Below are 20313 nucleotides of genomic sequence, written 5' to 3'. Positions count from 1 at the left end.
AGAAAAGTCAAAAAGAAAAAGAAGACATGCAGTAACAAAACTCTGTAGACGGATATAAAAAAGATCCAAGACTTCCTAGAAATGATCTAGGGTAGGTTCACAGTCAAACCATAAAGATTAACTTAAGTAGAAATGATGGAACTGCGCCTCCGCTCCACTTCATCGGCGCGAACCGGTGGGCCCTCATAGTTGCTCCTCCCCCAGACAAAGTACCATAACGCGGAAATAGTCACGCCGCCGACGACCACCACTGATGCATAATTCATAGTATCTAGCGTCACCGGGTAGAAGAACGGGAAACTAAAGACGGGGATAATGAACAAGGTCCAGGCTAATAAGCGCAGGGAAAGTCAGCAGTCAGACTCGGAGATGAATGGGTCTCAGCGTGGAGCTTACCAATGGTGACAATGTTGCAGAATACACCCAGATTTCCAAAATCCCAGGAGCCCTCCTTGAGATGCTTGCGGCCGCCGATAAGGGAGACGATGACGGGTATGACGTAGGAAATGGTCAAGAAGATGACCCCGGATCCGCTAAAGGCGTTGAAAGCCGCAGCAGACCCGAAGTAGATGGCACCTAGTAAGATCTGCACGACCATGCTAAGCATCATGGCGTTGAACGGCACGTCGAGTTTAGGGTTGATTCGTCTCCAGAGTCCAGACCCGGGCATGGCTCCGTCGCGCGAGAAGGCCCAGATGGCACGTGACGACGCGGTGGTACACGCGGTGCCACAGCAGATGGCCAGGATGATGATTGGAACAGTGAGCGCAAACGCGCCGCCTTCGTTGCCGACCGCTGAGCGAAGAATGAAGGGTAATGGCTGGTAGTAGGGGTCGCTGATGACATCGATGATGTCGGGCAGGACGAACATCAACGGAAGAAGAAAGATGATGCCACACAGCCAGTTCAATCCCAGCGCCCAGCACATGGCTTTGGGGACTTGTTTGCCTGGGTCGCGAACCTCCTCGGACATACTGGATTTGTGGAGAATATGTTAGGGTGAACAAAGACGCATAGAAAGCGGAATACAGCGCGGAGAGTAGGCTTACGAGATGATCATGCCGGTGGCAGAAGTCGCGTAGGCAGCGTGGAGGAGCCCAATACAGAACGACCAGCCTGGAGTCCAGCCGGTGTTGGCCTGAAACTCGCCCAAGGCGAAGTCACCGCTCCTTCGGCCGTTTTTGGCGATGACAAGAACGCATATCAATATGGCAAAGACACCTCCAAACGTCCAGTAGATGGTCATTGTCTGGATACATTGTTAGGTACATTACGACATGTCGCATTTGGGGGAGAGGGAGAGCGGTCTAAAGCAACCCGGAAATTTTTGGAAGAGAGGGTGCCGAAGAGAAGAGAAATGAAACCAAGAATAGCCTTACATCCAAAAGCGGGAGCCATCGATTACCCAGGGCGGATATAGCGTTGCAGATCAGAGTAATAGCGAGGAAGATCAGATAATACTGGTATGTCTCGGCAGCAAAGATGCCTTCGCCGTTGTCATCGTGGAAAACGTTGATACAACCCACGACAAACAGAGTGGTTCCGAAGTTGACCGAGAGAGTAATGATTATGTTGCCAAGGGTATATGACCAACCACAGATCCATGCGGTAATCTTGCGGTAATGCGGCGGAGAGAGCATGAAGGTCTGATAGTAGACCCCTCCGGCTGTGGGATAGACCGAGGTGATCTCGCCGAGAGACACAGCCAGGCAGAGGATAATGGCGCATACGCCGCACCAGCCCCAGATGACTGCGACAGGTCCGCCGCCCGCGAGAGGGTATAGGAGCGTGGTGGCTAGACCGTAGGGGACAGAGGCCAGCACAAAGGACATGAACGCAACCTGGAAGGTGCTTCGGCTGCGAACCAGCTCGGCCTGGTAGCCCAGGATGTTGAGGAGCTCATCGGCTTGCTCTTCGCCGGGACCAGAGGCGACGCTGTGGCGTTGTTCCTTGCTCTCGTGAGCACCGTCGCCTGCGAACTCGTGGGAATGAGGAGCCATGGTGAGTGGTGAGATCAATGGAATGAGCGTAATCCGAGCACTCTCGAGACACACGGGGCTGAGTTAAGGAGAGAAACCTCGCCTCGGTCGAGAAATGCAGTCGTTTTATGCCTCCGTCAAGTGAGGTCCAGAAGATCTGGAAGAAGATAAGAAAAGAACGAAAGCGAGAGAGTGATGAGCGTCAAGGATGAAACTCGTGGGAAAAAGCTTGAGGTCCTGGATCATCTTCCGCTGGGGGGCGAATGACGTCTGGATCCATCGTGTCCATCGTATCGCAGTCGGCAGAAGCGACGGGGTTGAGAGGCTCAGCCAGTCCCAAGGATTCCATTACTGCTTCAGATGGAGACGGCGACCCCAACGTAGCCTCAGCCCAGATTTCCCGTTCATATAGTGTATCTTGGCTCCATAAGAAGCCCACAACGCGTGCACAGACGGCGAGAAGCATCAGAGTCAAGAGCCCGGGCCAAGAGGACCAAGCCAGGCCAAGACGCCAAGATTCACGTGTCGCACGGAGAGCCCGGGACCGCACGTGACTGGCCTCCAGTGTTGGTGCGCCGGCGCGAGGAGGGTGGATTGATTAACCCAAACAGCCAAAGACACACGCCGCTAATAATGTGGCTTGTACTCGGTACGAAAGTCTGGAAATTGCTACTACATCAGTCTCTCCCAGCCATCACACACACCGATGAGTCCAAATGCGACTATGCTATCACCTACTGTCGATAAGTGAAACCGTCAATTTGCACAAGAAGATAACAAAACCTACATATCGTGGAAATGACACAGGAAACAAACTAAAGAGGAAAGGTGACATGACACGACACAGTGATACCCCGACAAAATCGAAACGCGTCGCATCCCAGTACATACTACACAACCCATCGCCTCTCCAATGTATGGTCCGTGAAGTCCCTTGCTCACTGAGGCCAATCACCACTGCCTCTGATCTCCTATCTGCCGACTCTACCGGACGGTGTTCTCACGGTCACTTTTTGACCAACGTCGAATTTTCCACAATGACTTCTGGGAACGCAGGAGTTGCATGCTGCAATAGCGGCGATGGAGGCTGTCCCAGGACGAACTGGAAGAACGAACCGATGAAAGTTGTTGCAGGGAATTTAGCCGCTGCTTCAAGTCCTGATATTGATTCTCATCAATCGTAAACTATTAATACAGTTCTGATTCGTGCACTTCATGCAGCGTGTCTCATATTACTAGAATTGTGTCTCTTATGGAGGTGGTGAGCCTGTGACCTCTGGTAACCCGATGTAAGCTCTGAGCACCCGCTTCTTATCCGCCAAATCTGCACCCTGCGTAGGAATACCCAGTTGTTGTAGTACAGAATCTAAGCGTCTTCTTCCCATTCGTTCGAGTTCCAATGAGGTTTGAGGAAATTCGGGGATTGCGGCACCGGTAGTAGCGTTGATAAACGATACAAGATTGTCGTTTTGACTTTGAAGGTATGTATTCTGAACCCGGGCTGTATTGTTGTGATTTCTATAGAATTAGCATGGTAAGATTAAAATAAGTTGAATTGTACATACGACGCAGTAATTACAGTCACAAGCTCTTGGCGAACATTTGCAATGTCTTGTCGAATTGCCATCATGTCTTGTCGAATTGTCATCATGTCTTGTCGAATTGTCATCGTGTCTCTCGTTGACTGCTCCCTTATTGCACGAAGCTCGGCGAGAAGTTGCTGGCCGCCGTCAAGTGAAGGTATATTTGGTATCTTCAGTATCTCGGTAGCAATGATGTTGAAGTCAGGCTGCGGACCAAGATTGACTTCGTCAGCCATCGTGGCGGTGAGGGTAAGGGTGATTATGGTGACAGTGATTTGTGGCGGGGGTTACAGGGTTTGTTTTGGTTCCGGAAATGGTGAGGGTGCCGAGGGGGGGTGAAGGAAAGCGCGCCTCCAAAAGCGGCGCTGCTGGTTGCCAAATTGGGCGGGAAATTTCCCTGCAACCTGCGTTGAATCTGTAATGTAGGATTACGATGGGTGTCTATGTGCTCCAAGCCTTCCAAATTAACGCCAAATTGCGTACTTGAGCTCAAGGATGCGAGAAGTACTGTGGTATGCTGATAGCAGACTTTTTGGATAGGCGGCTTCGATCGTGGTTCAGGGGTTTCTACCAGTTAACAGGCCTTCGATGTCATTACTGCGTTGGTAGCCTTTTTTATCTGAAAACATCATTAGCAAAGATAATTCAAGTCTCTAATGATTATGGGGCTGAAGTCATTGGAACATCGCACATCGCGTAAATTCATGCTTAATTTGAAAGAAGAATTGATCAGTCAGTACCAAACTTGTTAGGTGACTACCTATCTCATCAACAAGCCTGAGAGACTGAGACAAGCAGAAAAGGACAGCTACTGCTGGTGCTGTAAGCGTATCTGTGGTGGGCGTGATGCTAGAGTAGTGGGCTAGCCACTCGTAATGTACAAGTATATAAATTTATCACGTTTGACGGCGGCAAGATCCCGTAAGTCGAAAGTATGCGGGTAAATGTAAGTGGATCGAAGTAGTTGTGGATATCTCAAAGCAGTATTTTGCTCAGAGTGTCGCCAGCTTCGTCTAAACATTTATGCACTTTGTTTCGCGTCGAATCGTCGTAAGTGAAGCTCGAATATTTTGCTCCAGGAAAGCTCGGATAAGATATGATGAACCCGATCTGATATAATCTTATCTTATATATCTCTGTAACTCCTGTAACCTCGTGTCACTTCACCAACCACTTTATTCGACGTGTCTGGGTCATAACCGTCATGGGCACTACCTCCGTTCGCTCATCATCGCGCTCTCCACCCTCCTCTCCAGGCTTTCGCTGGAGAAAATTCTCGAACCTTCACAACAATGACTTCTCTCTGACGCTGGTCCTCTCTCTGGGACTTCTAGCCATGTCTTCTTTCAATTACGGGTTCGACGTGCAGGCTATGGCTGCAGCCCAAGCAATGAACTCTTTCGACGCTCAGTTTGGGATTTATGCAAAGAAAACGCATAAATGGAAGCTCCAACCATACTTCCTGTCTCTTCTGAATAGTTGCCATGCTCCGGCACAGATTGCGGGTACAGACTCCATATCAGTGTAGCGACGCTGGTTAGTGTGCTGCTAATGAGCCTCAGGAGTCTATGTTGGTAGTGTCATCAGTAACCGATATGGTCGACGGATGTGTGTGTTTGTCATGAGCATTTACGCATTGTTTAGCTCAGCCATTATCTTCTCATCCCACACGAAGGCTCAGATCTTGGCTGGGAGAACCATCCACTGTGCGTTAAGCTATTCCTTATTATGTCGTGAGTCAACATTCTAATTCTGCTTCAGATTGCTACCTTGGAATGGAGCTAGCTGTAGTGCCTACTACGCTCGCAGAACTGTCACCCCCACGCTTTAGAAGTTCTATGGTTGGCCTGTACTGGTTGAGCATCAAGGTTCGATCCAATATCTGCGCTGGCGTTACCCGTCCTGCCAATAACACTTGTAAAGCTAGGTGGCTTGATTATTAGTGTCATTGCGAACCGAACATCTCAAGTGAACACAAACTGGGCCTGGCGCATTCCATTTTCCCTTTTCTTCATTGTTCCAACAATCGTGGCGAGCTTGATCTGGTTCCTCCCAGAGGTACTTCGAGTCAGCTGTGCGTCGTTATCCTGCTTACGACGCCATAGTCCCCAAGGTGGCTCGTACTACGCGATCGACATGATGAGGCTGCCAAGTCGCTCCGACGCTTACGAAAACCAGAAACATCCGACGCTCAGCTGATGGCCGAACTGGACGAACTCGAGACAGCAGTTGCACAACAGCCTCATAAGGGTAAGTTCATGGAGGTTTTCCGGGGCACGCATTTGCGGCGAACCATGATTGCTTGTATGGTGAACTTCTTCCAGCAAGCTAGCGGTCAGTCATTCTCCTCTCAGTACGGCACTCTGTTCGTGAAAGGTCTTGGAGGCGTTGACCCATTTACAATAAACATGGTCAACAATGCCATGAATGTTATAGGGATAGTGATATGCTTGCTTCTTAGTGACAGATTTGGACGAAGGTGGCTATTCCAATCTGTCGAACTAGGCGATGATGTACCCATGCTCACTACTGATTAGACCTATGATTCACATCAGCGGAGTATTGCAAGTTGGAGCATTGTTGACCATGGGAGCTCTCGGTGTCCATGCACATCCCAGGCTTTCAGAACGACGAGGCATAGTCGCCATGCTCCTTGTCTTCTCATTCGGTTATTCTGTCGGGTGGGCGCCGCTGACATACCTCATTGCAGCGGAAGTGCCCTCGCCACAGTTGCGCGAGCATACGTTGCGTCTAGCATACACTATCAAACTGGTCACAGAGTACGTCTCCTTCTTCCTTGGATAAAGCGTCGGTATTAATACCGTCATGCAGGTGGACTGTAAGCTTTACCTACCCGTATTTAGAGGACGACCAATATGCTGGATTGGGGAGTAAGCTCGGCTTTATATACGGCTCATTTGCTGCTCTGGCCGTGATTTGTGGCTACTTCTTTGTCCCAGAAACACGAGACCTCGCATTGGAAGAGATTGACTGGCAGTTTAGCAATGATGTACCGACACGAAAGATCCGAAGTATCAATTAGAGTCAAGTCAAAGATGTGTCCAGCAGGTGCACTCACAAATCGTAGGCACTGAGTGTCAAGAGGTCATGGGGGATAGAAAATGCAGGATGGTACCTTCGAACTGACGTCGGAATTGCTGATCGTCCTCGATGATCCTGTCTCCTCTGTGTCCTTTATTGTTTGCCGGAAGAGAATACACCATTGCCACAAGACAATTGCACAGTCCAGGCCTACAGCAATAATCAGAGTTTGGAGGGTTGCTCCTACAATGTCAGAAGCCTTAACTAACGCGAGGAGATGACAAACCTGCCACACTAGCACTTCTGTTTAGTGGGCAGATCTTAACAGTGTATCTAGAGTTTATATATTCTTATAGTTATGCACCTAATAAGTAACCACCTAACTATCTAGATAGTAATGTAGAATCATAGATTGCATTGACGACCGATGTTCCTGCTACGAGCTGCATCTGTGACGTAGCCGACTTGCCCTTCCCATCCATCTGGAATCAAGGTTTGGCTTGTAAAAGACGCATTTGGCCCATTCGGCCCGAACGTTCTGACAGTCAAAACTCTAGTACGCGTGCAAATAGCTTGTCAAAACCTGTCCCACGGGGTTGATGTACAGATTTATGGTTGCGCCACCTTGTACGGAGTACGGGGTGCCTGAAATACGGGACTCCGCGGGTAACAGACCATCCTGGTCAACTTTCTGTTGCTCAAGCTCCCCTATCTTTTGAGTGTGGGCCTGATGGACGGCTCACCTCGTCATTCAAGAATAGGTAAAAAAGCTCCAATCGGCTATCTGAGCCAGGAAACTTGTTCCCAGGGAAGAGGCGACGTTCGGCCTCGCGGCAACATGTACGAAGTCATGATCGATGCCGTTCGGTGCGAATATCGGACACAGCGGGGAGACGAATGAGGGGAGCGCCGCATCAACAGGACCACGGTGATATCGTACAACATGTCAGTCAGCAAACATATCATAGGATTGTTTGTTACGGCCTTAAGTACTGGTATAAGTTCTACTCTCTTGCACTGAGGAGCACCTATCTGCGCCAGCTGACTCTCGAGGCTTCCCATTTAGAGCACGAGAGACCCATCTTAGCTTTAGTAAGGGCATCCGAAATGAGCGAAGCAACCGAAGAAAGAATGATTGTTGAGCGTGATGTGCCCATTCTCATGGATGATGGGCTTGAACTTCGTGCGGACATCTTCAAACCGGCGGAAGGTGACCGCTTCCCTGTTCTGATATCGCTGGGCCCGTACGGAAAAGGATACAAGTGGGAGGTTGGCTGGACCCCATCATGGAAATCCTTTTGGGCCAAGCATCCTGACGCTCTACCGGGATCGACACATGCGCATCTGATATGGGAGTGCGTCGACCCAGAAGTGTGGACTGACTTTGGGTACTCAACCATTCGAATTGACTCGCGAGGAGCTGGCCGCAGTCCTGGGGTTCTCGACACCTTTGGACCTCGAGAAGTTCAAGACTACTACAACGCGATCGAATGGGCTGGGACACAGCCTTGGAGTAACGGAAACGTCGGAATCGCCGGCATTTCGTATTTCGCCATGAACCAGTGGCTGGTTGCATCTTTGCAGCCGCCTCATCTCAAGGCTATGATCGCGTGGGAAGGCTCGGCCGACTTCTATCGCGACACAACTCGGCACGGCGGTATCTTGTCCAACGGGTTTTTGAGATATTGGTATGATAAGCAGGTCGCCTTGCTGCAGCACGGCAACCCAAAGGGGCCAGAAGACCCTTGGCTGGGGGCTAGGTCGACGGGACCCTTGGAGCTGTCGGAACTGGAGCTCCAGAAGAATCGCGTGGATGCTGTGGAAGCTCCCTTGCGCATGGAGTGGGATTGTGAGTGGTACCGAGAGCGGTCGCCGGTATGGTCCAAGATCAAGGTGCCTTTCGTCAGCGCTGCAAACTGGGGAGGTATGGGACTCCACCAACGTGGCAACTTCACAGCCTTTGAGGAGGCGGCCTCGAGCGACAAGTGGCTGGAAATCCACCCCGGAAAGCATGAGGAAGCATTCTACCTGGACTATGCGGTAGAGCTGCAAAAGCGATTCTTCGACCACTACCTAAAGGGTATCGACAATGGATGGGAAAAGGAAGAGCGCGTGCGAATGAAGATCCGACAACCCTTCACCGAAGACTTCCATGAGCGTCGCGCCGACATATGGCCACTACCCCAGGTGAAATGGACCCAGTTGCATATTTCTGTCGGCGACAGAGCTCTCGCATGGGAGGCAGTATCGAGCAAAAGCCAGGTAACCTTCGACGCGCTTGGGGCACCCTTGATCCTGAAGTCTCAGCCACTCGCTGAAGAGATAGAAATCGCCGGCCCCCTCGCAGCAAGGCTGTTTATCTCCTCCACAACCACAGATGCAGACATCTTCCTCACCCTCCAGGCGTTCTCGCCGTCTGGGGAGGAGGTTGATTTCCAGGGCAGCCACGACCCTCACACACCGCTTGCTCAGGGTTGGCTGCGCGCGTCCCATCGCAAGCTCGACCCCGAGCGCAGCAAGCCTCACCAGCCCTACCACACGCACGACGAACATTGGCCCCTCGAGCCTGGCAAGGTGACAGAAGTCCACATCGAGATTTGGCAGACTGGCATCGTTCTTCCACCTGGGTACACGCTGGCTTTACAGGTCAGCGGCCATGATTTTGAACGAGGTAAACCTATAGTGGGAGGGGAAATGGTGCTGGACGGGGTTGGGCCATTCCGTCACACACACCCTGTGGACCGTCCAATCGAGAAGTTCGGTGGTAAGACCACCATTCACAGCGGTGGAGACCATTGTTCTTATCTTCTGGTCCCGATTGTTTCTGTATAGAAGGATCCATGTTTACTGTGGTTACGCATCAAAGAAACACGTACCAACTTCCACTTCACGCCGACGTCCGCAGGACCATGACAACAGTATGAGACCCTGTGCTACTTCCGGGACACTGAATGATGATTTTCTCTTTATGAAAGTACCGATCCACCAGGAGAATATCCATGTTTGAGATCCGTGTACAAATGAGCGATCACGGGTAACCATAGTGTAATAATCAACCAGATTGAGCCATCTCGATGAGGGACGTGGAGATGACCACCCAACCTCTCTTCAAGAGTGTGCTTCCTTGATAGACCTAGCAATCTGGGACGCTAACAGGGATTTTAAACGGTACACTCGTTGCCAATCCACTTAGGCTGGTTTCCTTAAATTCGTCTCTCATTCCCTTCGCAGTCAGACGCATGGCCCGAATGGCATCGTCCAGTCTGACCTTTTGGGTACCGCTGTCGCCACTAAGCGCGAGGTTAGCGCTCGAGATGGCCTTGACTGCACCCAGAGCATTTCGTTCTATGCAGGGAGCCTGGACCAGACCGCCAATGGGATCGCAGGTCAGACCCAGATTGTGCTCAATTCCAATCTCAGCAGCTTGTTCAATGGTTTCTGGCTTAGCTCCCATGCAGGCCGCAAACGCTCCGGCAGCCATCGAACACGCGACGCCAACTTCGGCCATGCACCCTCCTTCGGCAGCAGAGATGGTTGCGCCACGCTTGTACAGCATGCCAATCGCCGCAGCGGTCAACAGAAATGTCGCAATATCACGCTCTGGATCATCACTGACAAACTCCACCACGTACTTTAGCACCGCGGGAATAATGCCAGCTGCACCATTGGTCGGAGCCGTCACTATCCGGCCGCCGGCCGCATTGGTTTCGTTGACCGCGATGGCGTAAACAGTCAGGTAGTCCATAGCTGCCAAGGTGGTGCGACGAGAAGGAGACGGCATAATTGGGTGATCGAACGAGCCGTGCACGGTTTGAGTCTGTCGCCGCCACAGGCTGACTTGTCCTTGGCTCAGGGCTGTATCTGGCACGCTGGGTAATGACGTATCGGTCTTTGCTGATGATGGCTGCGCCAGACTCTTCAGGCCCTTGTCATTATCATTCTGAGAAGAGTACAGACCTCTTGTGAGGCGACTGTACAGTGCGGGCGCTCGTCGATGCAGTTTCAGTGAGCCTGGAAGAGTCGAGTCTCGCGGCGCTTGGACGCCTTCGAGAATGCTGCTATCCATAACACCCCAGAGCCGAAATAGCTTGCGGTAGATATCATTTTCTGAGTATCCGAAGCTCTTTTCATTCTCAAAGACAAGTTGTGCGATAGTCAGTTGGTGCTTATGACATAGGTTTAAGAGGCTGGCAGCGTCGCTGAAAGGGTAAGGCGGCTGTTGCGACTTGGTAGCCCGTTCGGATGTGACATCTACATCTGCGGTGCCACTAATGACGGGGGACATGGTGCCAGAAGAAGATCCCAAAGTGTCTTCGAGTAAATTGTCTGTTTTCTCAGTGGTATTGTTGAAATTCTTGACCCCCGAACCTGTTCTCCGGTCTCCGGCTGCGTTCGCACGGTGAGTCTCCTTGTAGTATATGTTCTCTGCCAAATCAGCAGGATGATGACCTGAATCTCCAGGCTCAGCCGACGCAAGATCTGACCGGTCGTTTGAGTCTGGAGAGGAAGTAGGGGAGATAGAAAGCGCTCCGTTGACAACGAATCCTCCTCCAACGCTGAACATGTCATTGGTCGCCAAGACATCTCCTTGATCATCATATACTGTTAGACGCATACCATTGCTGTGGAGTGGCAGTTTCTGCCCCCATTTCCACACAAAGTCTCGTTCATAGTTGAAGGAAACTTCTTTCCCCGTGTTGCCCGGAAGGCCGTGCCCCAGAAACAGCTTTTTGGTAGCCTTGATCTCGTCAAAGCGCTTGGGAACATACGAAGTATCAACCGTCTCGACATCTGCACTTTCAAGACCGAGGAGCAGAGCTGACGGTGTCATATGTCCCTCGCCGGTTAAAGCCAAGCTACCATAGAGATGCACGATGATTCTGTCGACCTTAAGTAGAAGACCGGCTTCGACGAGGTCGGCAACAAAAATAGCGCCGGCTCGCATAGGTCCAACCGTATGAGAAGATGAAGGGCCAATTCCAATTGAAAAGAGGTCAAATGTGGAGATAACGGCATGTTCATGGTCTGCTTCACTGTACATGCCGGTGCTGTCTTGGTCGAAATCTTGATTCTGCATTGTCGAGGTCGAGAAGCAATGACGCCAACGAGAGACGGGGGGTCTAGACTCGGTGCGCCGGCGTTCGAGGCAGTTTCTGGCCGTGGAAACATTTCCATATCGTCTCTTGCTCCATGGCCTTGGAGTGTTGAGAGCAGAGGGTTTTAGTGTTCGTGGCGAGATAAACTTCTGTCGGAGGATTGTATTCATTCCCGTAGATTTCAAAAGGTAGCCAGTTTGTACGAAGCAGACACCATGGAACAATATTTTGCTCCTTTTCTGGCTGATGATAAGCTTGTTGAGAGCTGAGAAACATTTCAATGTGGAACTGAGGTGGACGAGTAATCCGAGCTTGGCGCCCTGTTACTGGCTAGGGCGGAGAGTGCGGGCTACGTGGGGAAGGTCTGCCGATGGACGTCCCATTCGAGTCTCTGTACGGAGTACGGAGGCGTGCACAAAATGTGGAATCAGACGCTAGTTACTAGCGTGTTCCTAGGGTTCTTGGCATACTAGAATGATGCCAAGTGCCTAGAGATTGTTAACTGCCTCACCAAAATTATATGAGGAGCAACACAACAAGGTCCTTCAATGCATCAATAGCGTATCACTCACATATTGATAGAATCCACCTCGGCGTTGATATCTAGAGCCTTACAAGGCTGAGTTCTTATATAGACAATCATGGTGTTGATGATTTTACTTACCTCTATGCCTGCGGGCTCCGCATGATGCTCCAATGATATTCTTTTGATTAACTCAATGATCTTCTGTCTATCTTTTATATGGCTCTCCCATAGAAATCATGGAAGCTTGTTTATTCTCAATATAGTTATCCGCATTATAGAGATTCTTCTCTTCTTGATCGACTACGTCTTTATAGTTCTTCTCTTTTTTCTCCTCGTTAATTTAGTAATGCTTATAAATCTCTTTAATCTTACGACGACCTTTATAGAATCTTTTAGTTTCATATCTCTCTAAATATTTATTGTCTCTCTTAAGTTCTATTATCTTCTTAATATTATAAGGAATACCTTTAATCCATTTTTGAATCTGTGATTATAGCAATACTTTCTAAGCCTCATTCCATCTTTTATTGAGTTCTTTTTTGCCTCGCGCTAGTCTATGAAAGCTTATTCTCTTCTTTATCTATGGCTAGGCCTTCTTGATAGCGTTGAGATCAGGGGAATTGCTAGGCCAAAGGAGTCGCTTGATGTCGACGAGCGAATAGACAATAAAGATAAAGTGCTGAGCATAAGGCGTTATATTATTCTCTTGAACTATAGTCTCGAGGCCTAGTTACTTTATAAATAGAATCATTTTAGATTGAATAATCTCCTAGATAGATATAAGTGATAGTTATCCTGTTTGTATTTCACTTACCTTATAATATCGATATTAATCGATGCCTTCTTTTGATGTCTCTCTTATAAGTTTGTCTTGTTTCTTTATAAAACGTTATTGAGGCTTCTTCTCTGGCCGATTTCGCAGGCCTAGTCACGCGAGACTAGATTCTAACTCTCAAACTAACTTCATTTTAGGCTCTCTCATTTTATTTAACTTATCGATTTCTTTTTATGCGGTCTTTTTCTCTTTTACGGTCTCTATCTTCTAGATATAATATGGACCTTTCTTATAATATAAAAAGTAATCTTAAAATATAAATTTTAAGTAGCCTTTTTAATAATTATGAACAGACAACTTCTTAAAGGCCTTGTTCGCGCTTCGCTAAATATGTTAAGAGCCTTAGCGACAAAGAACAACATTTATTTCATTACTCTATATCACTTTTTTTTAGTTATTAATTATTCAATATTAATGGGCAAGACAGAAAGCAAGTCGCGCTTTATATTGAAGCTTGTTGAGGCTAGGTTTCTTTATGAGCTTTATATTTAAGAGCTCATTTTTATGAAGAATAAGACCAATAGATAAAGTGCTAATACCATACTTATAGACAAGAACTTCGATTGATTTTTCGCGACTAACTTTATCGCGGCGAATATCATTAAGAACCTTTTTCTTAACTATCTCCTTAATTTTCTTCGGTCTTCTTAGTCTATATCTATCCTCAATGAAGTGATTCAATATACGAGTATTAACTTACGGATTAAAACCTCTCTCCCTTGCCTTCTAAATGATGCTATAAACACTTCGCTCTAATATCTTGAGCCATAAAGCAATATCACGAGATTTATAGCCAAGTGAAGACAGAGTAAGAGTCTAGACGTGTTAAGCGAGGGTGTATCGAATTTCATGGTCGTTTGATGCTTTTTCTTGAGGTAAAGGCCGAATCGCAGGAGAGTTCTTTCGTCTAGGCCGCTGAGATTCTCTCTCTTTGGCGGTCTCTGCAGCTGAATCAAAAAGAGAAGAGGGTATGACGATAAGTGCTAACCTTCCGAGAGGCTCGAACAGCAAGAGGCCTCATTAATATCTATATCGCTGGCGGCGCTTAACAATATGTGATGACTGCGCTTATTGATAAGCCTCTAACTCAACGCCTAAGAGGCTCCAATCATGAGAACAATATATATGATATAGTGCGATGATGTAGTTAACTGATGTAATCGATGCCTCAACCTGGTGAGGTTTGCAAAATATCTCATACAAATTACTAGGGAGGTCTTACACCGCCTCCCCTCGGCTACATTTAGCGGCTGCGCTAAGATTTAGCGTGTGATTCAACATTTTGTGCACGCCTCCGTACATCAAGGGACCTTTGGATGCTGGCGTCAGACCATCTCAGCTATCTTGGTTCATGGGTCTTAACCACGGCTCTTGCGAGTGCGCCATCTATATTCTCGCGGTTGAATGCCGGGTACTTGCCCAGACAACGGGTCCCGAGTACAATCTCTTCAAAGTAAGGCTTAGTACATGTTTGATGTCCAGTTTGGGAGTGATAGATACTCACCATGTATCAGCCTCGACACGTCAATGCATACATGTGACTGGCCATGGCCTAGATTGGTGTAGCTAGGGTTGCTCGTGCTCAGATATTGCGGATTGACTGTCAAACTGAGCGTGGGTTGGTTGTAGAGCGGGGCCAGGTCTTGCGGCTGATATTGGTGTTCTGGTTCTAGCAAACGACCTTCATGTATGGAGACAGGGCCTGTTGCACCGAATACTTGCTCATCAGGCAGATTTGTTGGGAAGAATTTCGGATACGTGTTGAACGTTGCTACGCCCTGTGACCCATCAAAGTCCATGCCTATTGTACGAAAGTATCGGGCCACATCAGAAGCGTTCAACCACGCACACGACGAATCTCCGGCCCATAGCATGTTGTTATCACTCTCAGGAGGAGGCACAAGCAACTGATTGCCCTCACCATCAAAATGCTTGATCAGGATCCTTTTTAAGCGTTCACGTGAGTAGAAATCGGGAACTTGGTTGAATACCTGGTGGAACTTTTGCGAATAGCTCTCGGCAGCATAGACAAGTAGCAAGCCGCACCGTATTGCTTCCATATGCAGCCTTTGAGCAAAGCTCGGGATAATCGAGATCATGGGCCCTGGCTTGGGTAACCATGACATGATCTTGACTGCATCAGTGCGAGATTGCATAATCTCGCAATCGGGGTTTTGCAAATCCGATAGCTGATTGTCTTCCGTCCAAAAGGATGTGGCGGGCACAGATTCCACGAGTATCTCCTTAGGATCCCGAGGGTTTCTCTCATAAGACGTATCAGAATGAGTCTCCACTACGGGTGGCTCATTGATCACTGCTGTAGGACTTTGGCAAGCCAAGATGTCATCGTTGCCTCTCTGGTGGACCTGAGAAGCTCGAACAACGGAAAGAAAACGTTCGATCGATTTCTGTACTGCTGTGGTCATCTTTGGGTCGTGCTGAAGCCATCCAGACGCCACTAGCTCATCAGTCAGGTCGAGGAAACACGAGTTCAAGTCTTCGACAGTCTTGTTGAGACTTGCAATACATGAGTTCAAGGACGCTATGGTGTCCTCTTTGCGCTGCCTAAAGGCTCGCTGAGCACGAGAGGCTTGCTCTCGCCTCCTCTGTGTATCAGTTAGAATCCCGATTCCACGAACGAGCTTTAGTATTCATACCTTAGCGGCTATTTCGTCTAGCTCCGAAACCCTGCGCTTTGGTTTGTGCTTTTTGGGCTGCGTCCCTTTCCCCACGCCTTTGGGATCTTCCTTAGCATGCATCGGGCCTGACTGTTCGCCAGTAACGCTTTTACCCGCAGTCCAGACAGATGGGTAGACAAAAATGTGGCCGAAGAAAGAACCGCCGACTAGTTAGATTGTTGCTTCGCAGCCGCATGGCGCGACCTGAACAAGCTAGAAATCGGCGGTCGGGATGGATTACTGATCAGGCTCGCAATTTGACCTTCTTAGCATGAGCCTCTAAGCACCACTATCTTACATAGGTCTAATACAAGTTCCTCCCTCACGTGGATGTCCGCCAAGGTCATGACGCTTAGCGGTTGTTGACTTGGATTCAGCCAGCTCTTGAAGCTTCGGATTTCTAGAAACTCGGATATGGATTTCTCCTCTGCATCTCCCCCTGGTAACCCAGACGTGATAATCCCTGCCATATGTGTATTCCAATTATCTCTACCATTCTCTCTGGACTCCTCTGATACTTTACTTACTTTGATCACGGAGCCAATCCCGGAAATTATGTCATGATTTTTTCAAGCTTCACAAACTTCAGCCGCACGGCACAATTGTGCTGATTACTAAACGACAATCTTTGGCCGAGAGAAGTCGTCAAAGTATTTAGGTAGGGCACTTTTGAGCCAACTATTCTGACTGTCAAATGTAGCTAGGGAGTAATCATTGACTTCAATATCCCAATCATCACCGGCAAGTGGCCCGTCCAAGTACATACAATGGCCTGGGAAGCGTCTCCGCCCTGTTCTTTCTCAAGTTGTCCCGACTCTCAAGTCTAATTTGGGGCGTTACTAAGGCTCCGCCCAATAGTTTTAAGCATTCTAGTCTTAGGCTGTTCTCGGGAGGAGGAGGCGACACCATGCTAAGTCAAACGGGATCCTTACTAACGCCCCCGGTATAGACCTCCCGAGATCTCAGAACTTCAGCCCTGAAAACAATATGTCTTTTGGTTGGGGTGGCGCGTCATTCATCGATATCTACGAGGTAACAGGCTGCCACAATTTGCACATGGGGGACTTACAAATGAGAAACTGAAACATAGACCACCCTGCATCTATAAGAGGAGCCTTAAACGAAGTTCCACGCTCTGGGATTTCTCTTATACCTCAACTTTGTGTTCATTCATTGCTTGAATTTGGTCGATAAACTTTGCATCCCCAGTGCTAAGCTATTTATTGAACATGATGATCGAAAAGAATACAGATACAGACTCGCCGCAGAGAGAAGCTGAGATGGGCGTTGAGCAAACGGTGGACGTCTCTCCCAATGTCAGTCCCAGAAGTCACATTGCTCCCTGGAGATGGGTCACCACATGCATTGCATTATACTTGGGAGCTCTTCTGTATGGTATGTGCGCGTCTAGCAAGCCTTTAGACCCGTCCGCTGACTGCAAATAGGCCTCGACACAACCATTGCGGCAGATGTCCAAGCACAAGTCTATGAAGACTTGGGTCATATCGACAATCTACAATGGGTTGGCCTTGGCTTTCCCATGGCATCGGCCGCAACAATCCTGACGTTGACCCGAGCCTATGGACTGTTCAACGTGAAGACTCTCGTCCTATCAAGTGTTTTCGTGTTTGAGGTTGGTAGCGCCGTGTGTGGCTCTGCACCTTCTTCCAATGCATTGGTCATCGGTCGAGTCATCGCAGGTATTGGTGGGGCAGGAATGTATCTTGGGTAAGCAATATACCCCTGTGAACTGCGACGGACAATTGATATCCTATAGAGCCCTGACCTACATATCCGCATTCACCAAGAGATCAGAAACGCCCTTGTATAATGCGCTTATCGGCCTCAGCTGGGGTGTAGGATCCATTCTTGGGCCGGTGGTTGGTGGTGCGCTCTCCGTGAGTAGTGCAACCTGGCGCTGGGTATGTTTGACCTCGTCCTCGGATCCAAACTTGTATTGACCCACTACAGGCGTTCTATATCAATCTCCCCCTCGCCGCCATCCTTTCGCCGGTATATTTCTTGTTATTTCCCTCACGCAACCCAAGACCTGATCTTACTCTGAAAGAGAAGCTGAGCAGAATCGACTGGGTGGGAGCAAGTCTGAATGCTGCGGTGTTCGTGCTCTTCATGGTTGCCCTCAGCTTCGGCGGCTCAACATATGCTTGGGACTCGGCAGGATCCATAGCCCTCTGGGTAGTGTTCGGGGTTTGTCTGATTGCATACATTTTACAACAAGCTTTCTCGATTTTTACCACGGACGAGGACCGAATCTTTCCAGTGCATTTCCTCAGGTCACGGACACTGGTCTTGCTATACTTTGCCACTGGAGGTGCGGGCGCAGCTCAAGCTATCACTCTCTACTACACTCCTCTTTTCTTCCAGTTTACTCGAGGTGATTCGGCGCTGCGTGCGGCCGTTCGCCTTCTACCTTTCATCTGCACTTATATCTTCTTCGTCATGGCAGCAGGCGGCTCACTCCCTTTGATCGGCCGATACAACCTCTACTACATTGTTGGAGGGAGCCTTGTTGTCATCGGCAGCTCGCTGCTATTTACGATCGACACAAACATATCCAGCGGTAACATCTATGGATACGAAGTTTTGGCCGCAGCAGGTATTGGTTTAGCCTGGCAGAACGCATATTCCGTTGCTACAGTCAAAGTCTCCTCTATCGAGGAAGTGCCGAAGGCCCTAGGCTTTATTAACCTTGCACAGATTGGCACTGTTGCAATCTCTCTCGCAATTGGAGGATCACTATTTCACAATTTAGGATATCACGAACTCAAACACGCATTTGCAGAAGCCGGCTATCACTTCCCCAACGACTATATCAGATCGGCACTAGCAGGCCGTATATCTCCTGTTTTCGCCTCCGCCGATGAAGACATTATCCATATTGCGATCGAGGCTGTGGCAGAAACTATCCGAAAGATGTTTGGGCAATCTATCGCTGCGGGAGCCTTGATCATAGTTAGCTCGCTGCTGATGAAGTTTGAGAAGATAAGCCTTGGAATCGCAGCTGCTGGCTAGAACTAGGCAGAAAAGCAACAACAATAGTCCGCTATGCCTGAACCGTGGAAGTGTCAGTGCCTGGTATCTATCAGAGAAGGACACCCGCATGTTGTTGAACATGCCAGTCCCAAAATGCGTTGACACTTGAGGACGAACGTGGGAGGGCTCAGCTAGGTGATCACAGAGCCCTCTCAACCGCGTACAACGACTGGAGAGAGAGGAGAGTGCTGGACAAAGACGTCAAGGGTACGTCGGCCGCATTGATTGGGTCCATACAACTGTTGAGACTCCCGGCCAATCTAGAGTTGAAGCAGAAACTGGAGAAATTGGAAGACGTGGAACCGGCTTATAGTCTACAGGGAGGAGGGAAGAGGAAGGAGTGCAATCGGGTCGGCACTCAGGCGATGCATCCTGTGCGTCCAGCCACTTAGACTAAAGCATTTCTTACGCCTATATAGATTGATAGCATCCCTGGCCCTTTCAGACCGCGGCAAGACAACTTCTTTTCTGGACATCTGATACGGAGTAGGTCTCTCGTGCTACCACACGCATATCCAGGCGACTTTACTTCGCCGCCTTCATCTTTGCGATCCTCTCCAAAGTAAGTCTTACTACAAGATCTTCGTCCCAAATCGCAGTCACCGAGTTCACTGTTGTCACAATCTGTGCCCAGGCGTAGAATCTCGGCGCCTCTCGCTCAAGCGCGTCCGGTAAAGAGCCTGGCACTAAATGATCATGCTTGGGTAGCGCTAGAACACGAAGAAGAAAAGGACCAAGCAACACCTGGCGATAACGAATGGTCAGCCTACTTGTCCAAATTCACAGTGTCTGGTTTGCTGGTGGCGTGGACGTACCTCTGCTAGAGTCGGACGCTCAGACTCGCCGAAGAAGGGCGCCGCATCAGTAAGCAATGGCTCGACATGTCTAGCAATAGCGTCGACATACTTGGTTGCCATAGCCTTCTTTATGTCGGGGTCATTCGAGAAGACAGTCGAGTCGAAAAATAAATGCGCTTTGGCAAAGTATACCTCGACAAAATAACCCGTCTTGAAACGTTGCAATGCGCCACCTGCTTCTGAGCTGGCTTTGAGAAGGTGACCGGGGTAAGCATCGGACAGGAACTGACAAATCAAATTGGACTCTGTCAGTACAAGGTCACCATAGACAAGTGCCGGTACCATTCCATTCGGGTTGATGGCGAGGTAGTCGCGCGTGCGAGGAACGGTGATATCGATGAGGCAGGTCTCAAATTCAAGCCCAATTTGTCGAAGCGCAATTTGAACCCGGTGCGCAAACGGACAGTGGTGAGCCGTGTAGAGGATGATGGGAATTGCCATTACTGGCAGTCTGACTGTCGTGTAGGACGGCTTTGTTTGCTGTGGACGGTACTAATACTGCAGGTAGACCGGAAGAGCATAGCAATGCTGTCAACAACACAGGACATATGCCAGCTATGTCGCCTGAGCGGATCATTTAAGACTTTCAGTCCTCGCGACATCATATCCTGCCACTGGAAATCTACATGTTTCGAATCATTACAAAGAGGGGCTGGACAAGCC

The 20313-nt window shown here is 49.1% G+C and overlaps 8 protein-coding genes across 8 annotated transcripts; 3 read left to right on the top strand and 5 right to left on the bottom strand.

The window, feature by feature from the left end:
• Positions 1 to 122: 122 nt before the first annotated feature.
• Positions 123 to 2000, bottom strand: PV08_02310 (uncharacterized protein; the record flags this gene model as incomplete). The annotated part of the gene is made up of 4 exons (XM_016376669.1): positions 123 to 331; positions 397 to 974; positions 1050 to 1249; positions 1380 to 2000. 4 exons carry the CDS (start codon positions 1998 to 2000, stop codon positions 123 to 125), a joined length of 1608 nt encoding a protein of 535 aa, XP_016238239.1.
• A 1229-nt stretch (positions 2001 to 3229) lies between these two features.
• Positions 3230 to 3798, bottom strand: PV08_02309 (uncharacterized protein; the record flags this gene model as incomplete). Its single annotated transcript, XM_016376668.1, has 2 exons — positions 3230 to 3497; positions 3545 to 3798. 2 exons carry the CDS (start codon positions 3796 to 3798, stop codon positions 3230 to 3232), a joined length of 522 nt encoding a protein of 173 aa, XP_016238238.1.
• A 1100-nt stretch (positions 3799 to 4898) lies between these two features.
• On the top strand, positions 4899 to 6605 carry PV08_02308 (uncharacterized protein; the record flags this gene model as incomplete). Its single annotated transcript, XM_016376667.1, has 7 exons — positions 4899 to 5067; positions 5125 to 5268; positions 5324 to 5430; positions 5486 to 5620; positions 5668 to 6041; positions 6100 to 6342; positions 6395 to 6605. 7 exons carry the CDS (start codon positions 4899 to 4901, stop codon positions 6603 to 6605), a joined length of 1383 nt encoding a protein of 460 aa, XP_016238237.1.
• A 1106-nt stretch (positions 6606 to 7711) lies between these two features.
• On the top strand, positions 7712 to 9436 carry PV08_02307 (uncharacterized protein; the record flags this gene model as incomplete). The annotated part of the gene is made up of 1 exon (XM_016376666.1): positions 7712 to 9436. One exon carries the CDS (start codon positions 7712 to 7714, stop codon positions 9434 to 9436), a length of 1725 nt encoding a protein of 574 aa, XP_016238236.1.
• Positions 9437 to 9737: 301 nt separating this feature from the next.
• On the bottom strand, positions 9738 to 11681 carry PV08_02306 (L-serine ammonia-lyase; the record flags this gene model as incomplete). The annotated part of the gene is made up of 1 exon (XM_016376665.1): positions 9738 to 11681. The coding sequence occupies one exon, from the start codon at positions 11679 to 11681 to the stop codon at positions 9738 to 9740; it is 1944 nt and encodes a 647-aa protein (XP_016238235.1).
• Positions 11682 to 14521: 2840 nt separating this feature from the next.
• On the bottom strand, positions 14522 to 15820 carry PV08_02305 (uncharacterized protein; the record flags this gene model as incomplete). Its single annotated transcript, XM_016376664.1, has 2 exons — positions 14522 to 15667; positions 15719 to 15820. The coding sequence occupies 2 exons, from the start codon at positions 15818 to 15820 to the stop codon at positions 14522 to 14524; spliced, it is 1248 nt and encodes a 415-aa protein (XP_016238234.1).
• A 1148-nt stretch (positions 15821 to 16968) lies between these two features.
• PV08_02304 (uncharacterized protein) lies at positions 16969 to 18772 on the top strand (the record flags this gene model as incomplete). Its single annotated transcript, XM_016376663.1, has 4 exons — positions 16969 to 17134; positions 17185 to 17467; positions 17517 to 17661; positions 17711 to 18772. The coding sequence occupies 4 exons, from the start codon at positions 16969 to 16971 to the stop codon at positions 18770 to 18772; spliced, it is 1656 nt and encodes a 551-aa protein (XP_016238233.1).
• A 546-nt stretch (positions 18773 to 19318) lies between these two features.
• Positions 19319 to 20091, bottom strand: PV08_02303 (uncharacterized protein; the record flags this gene model as incomplete). The annotated part of the gene is made up of 2 exons (XM_016376662.1): positions 19319 to 19537; positions 19609 to 20091. The coding sequence occupies 2 exons, from the start codon at positions 20089 to 20091 to the stop codon at positions 19319 to 19321; spliced, it is 702 nt and encodes a 233-aa protein (XP_016238232.1).
• Positions 20092 to 20313: the final 222 nt, after the last annotated feature.

Source organism: Exophiala spinifera, assembly GCF_000836115.1.
Source record: "Exophiala spinifera strain CBS 89968 unplaced genomic scaffold supercont1.2, whole genome shotgun sequence".
Lineage (NCBI taxonomy): Eukaryota > Fungi > Ascomycota > Eurotiomycetes > Chaetothyriales > Herpotrichiellaceae > Exophiala > Exophiala spinifera.
The sequence above is the reverse complement of the archived record's forward strand: the minus strand, read 5'-3'. Positions and strand labels throughout refer to the sequence as shown.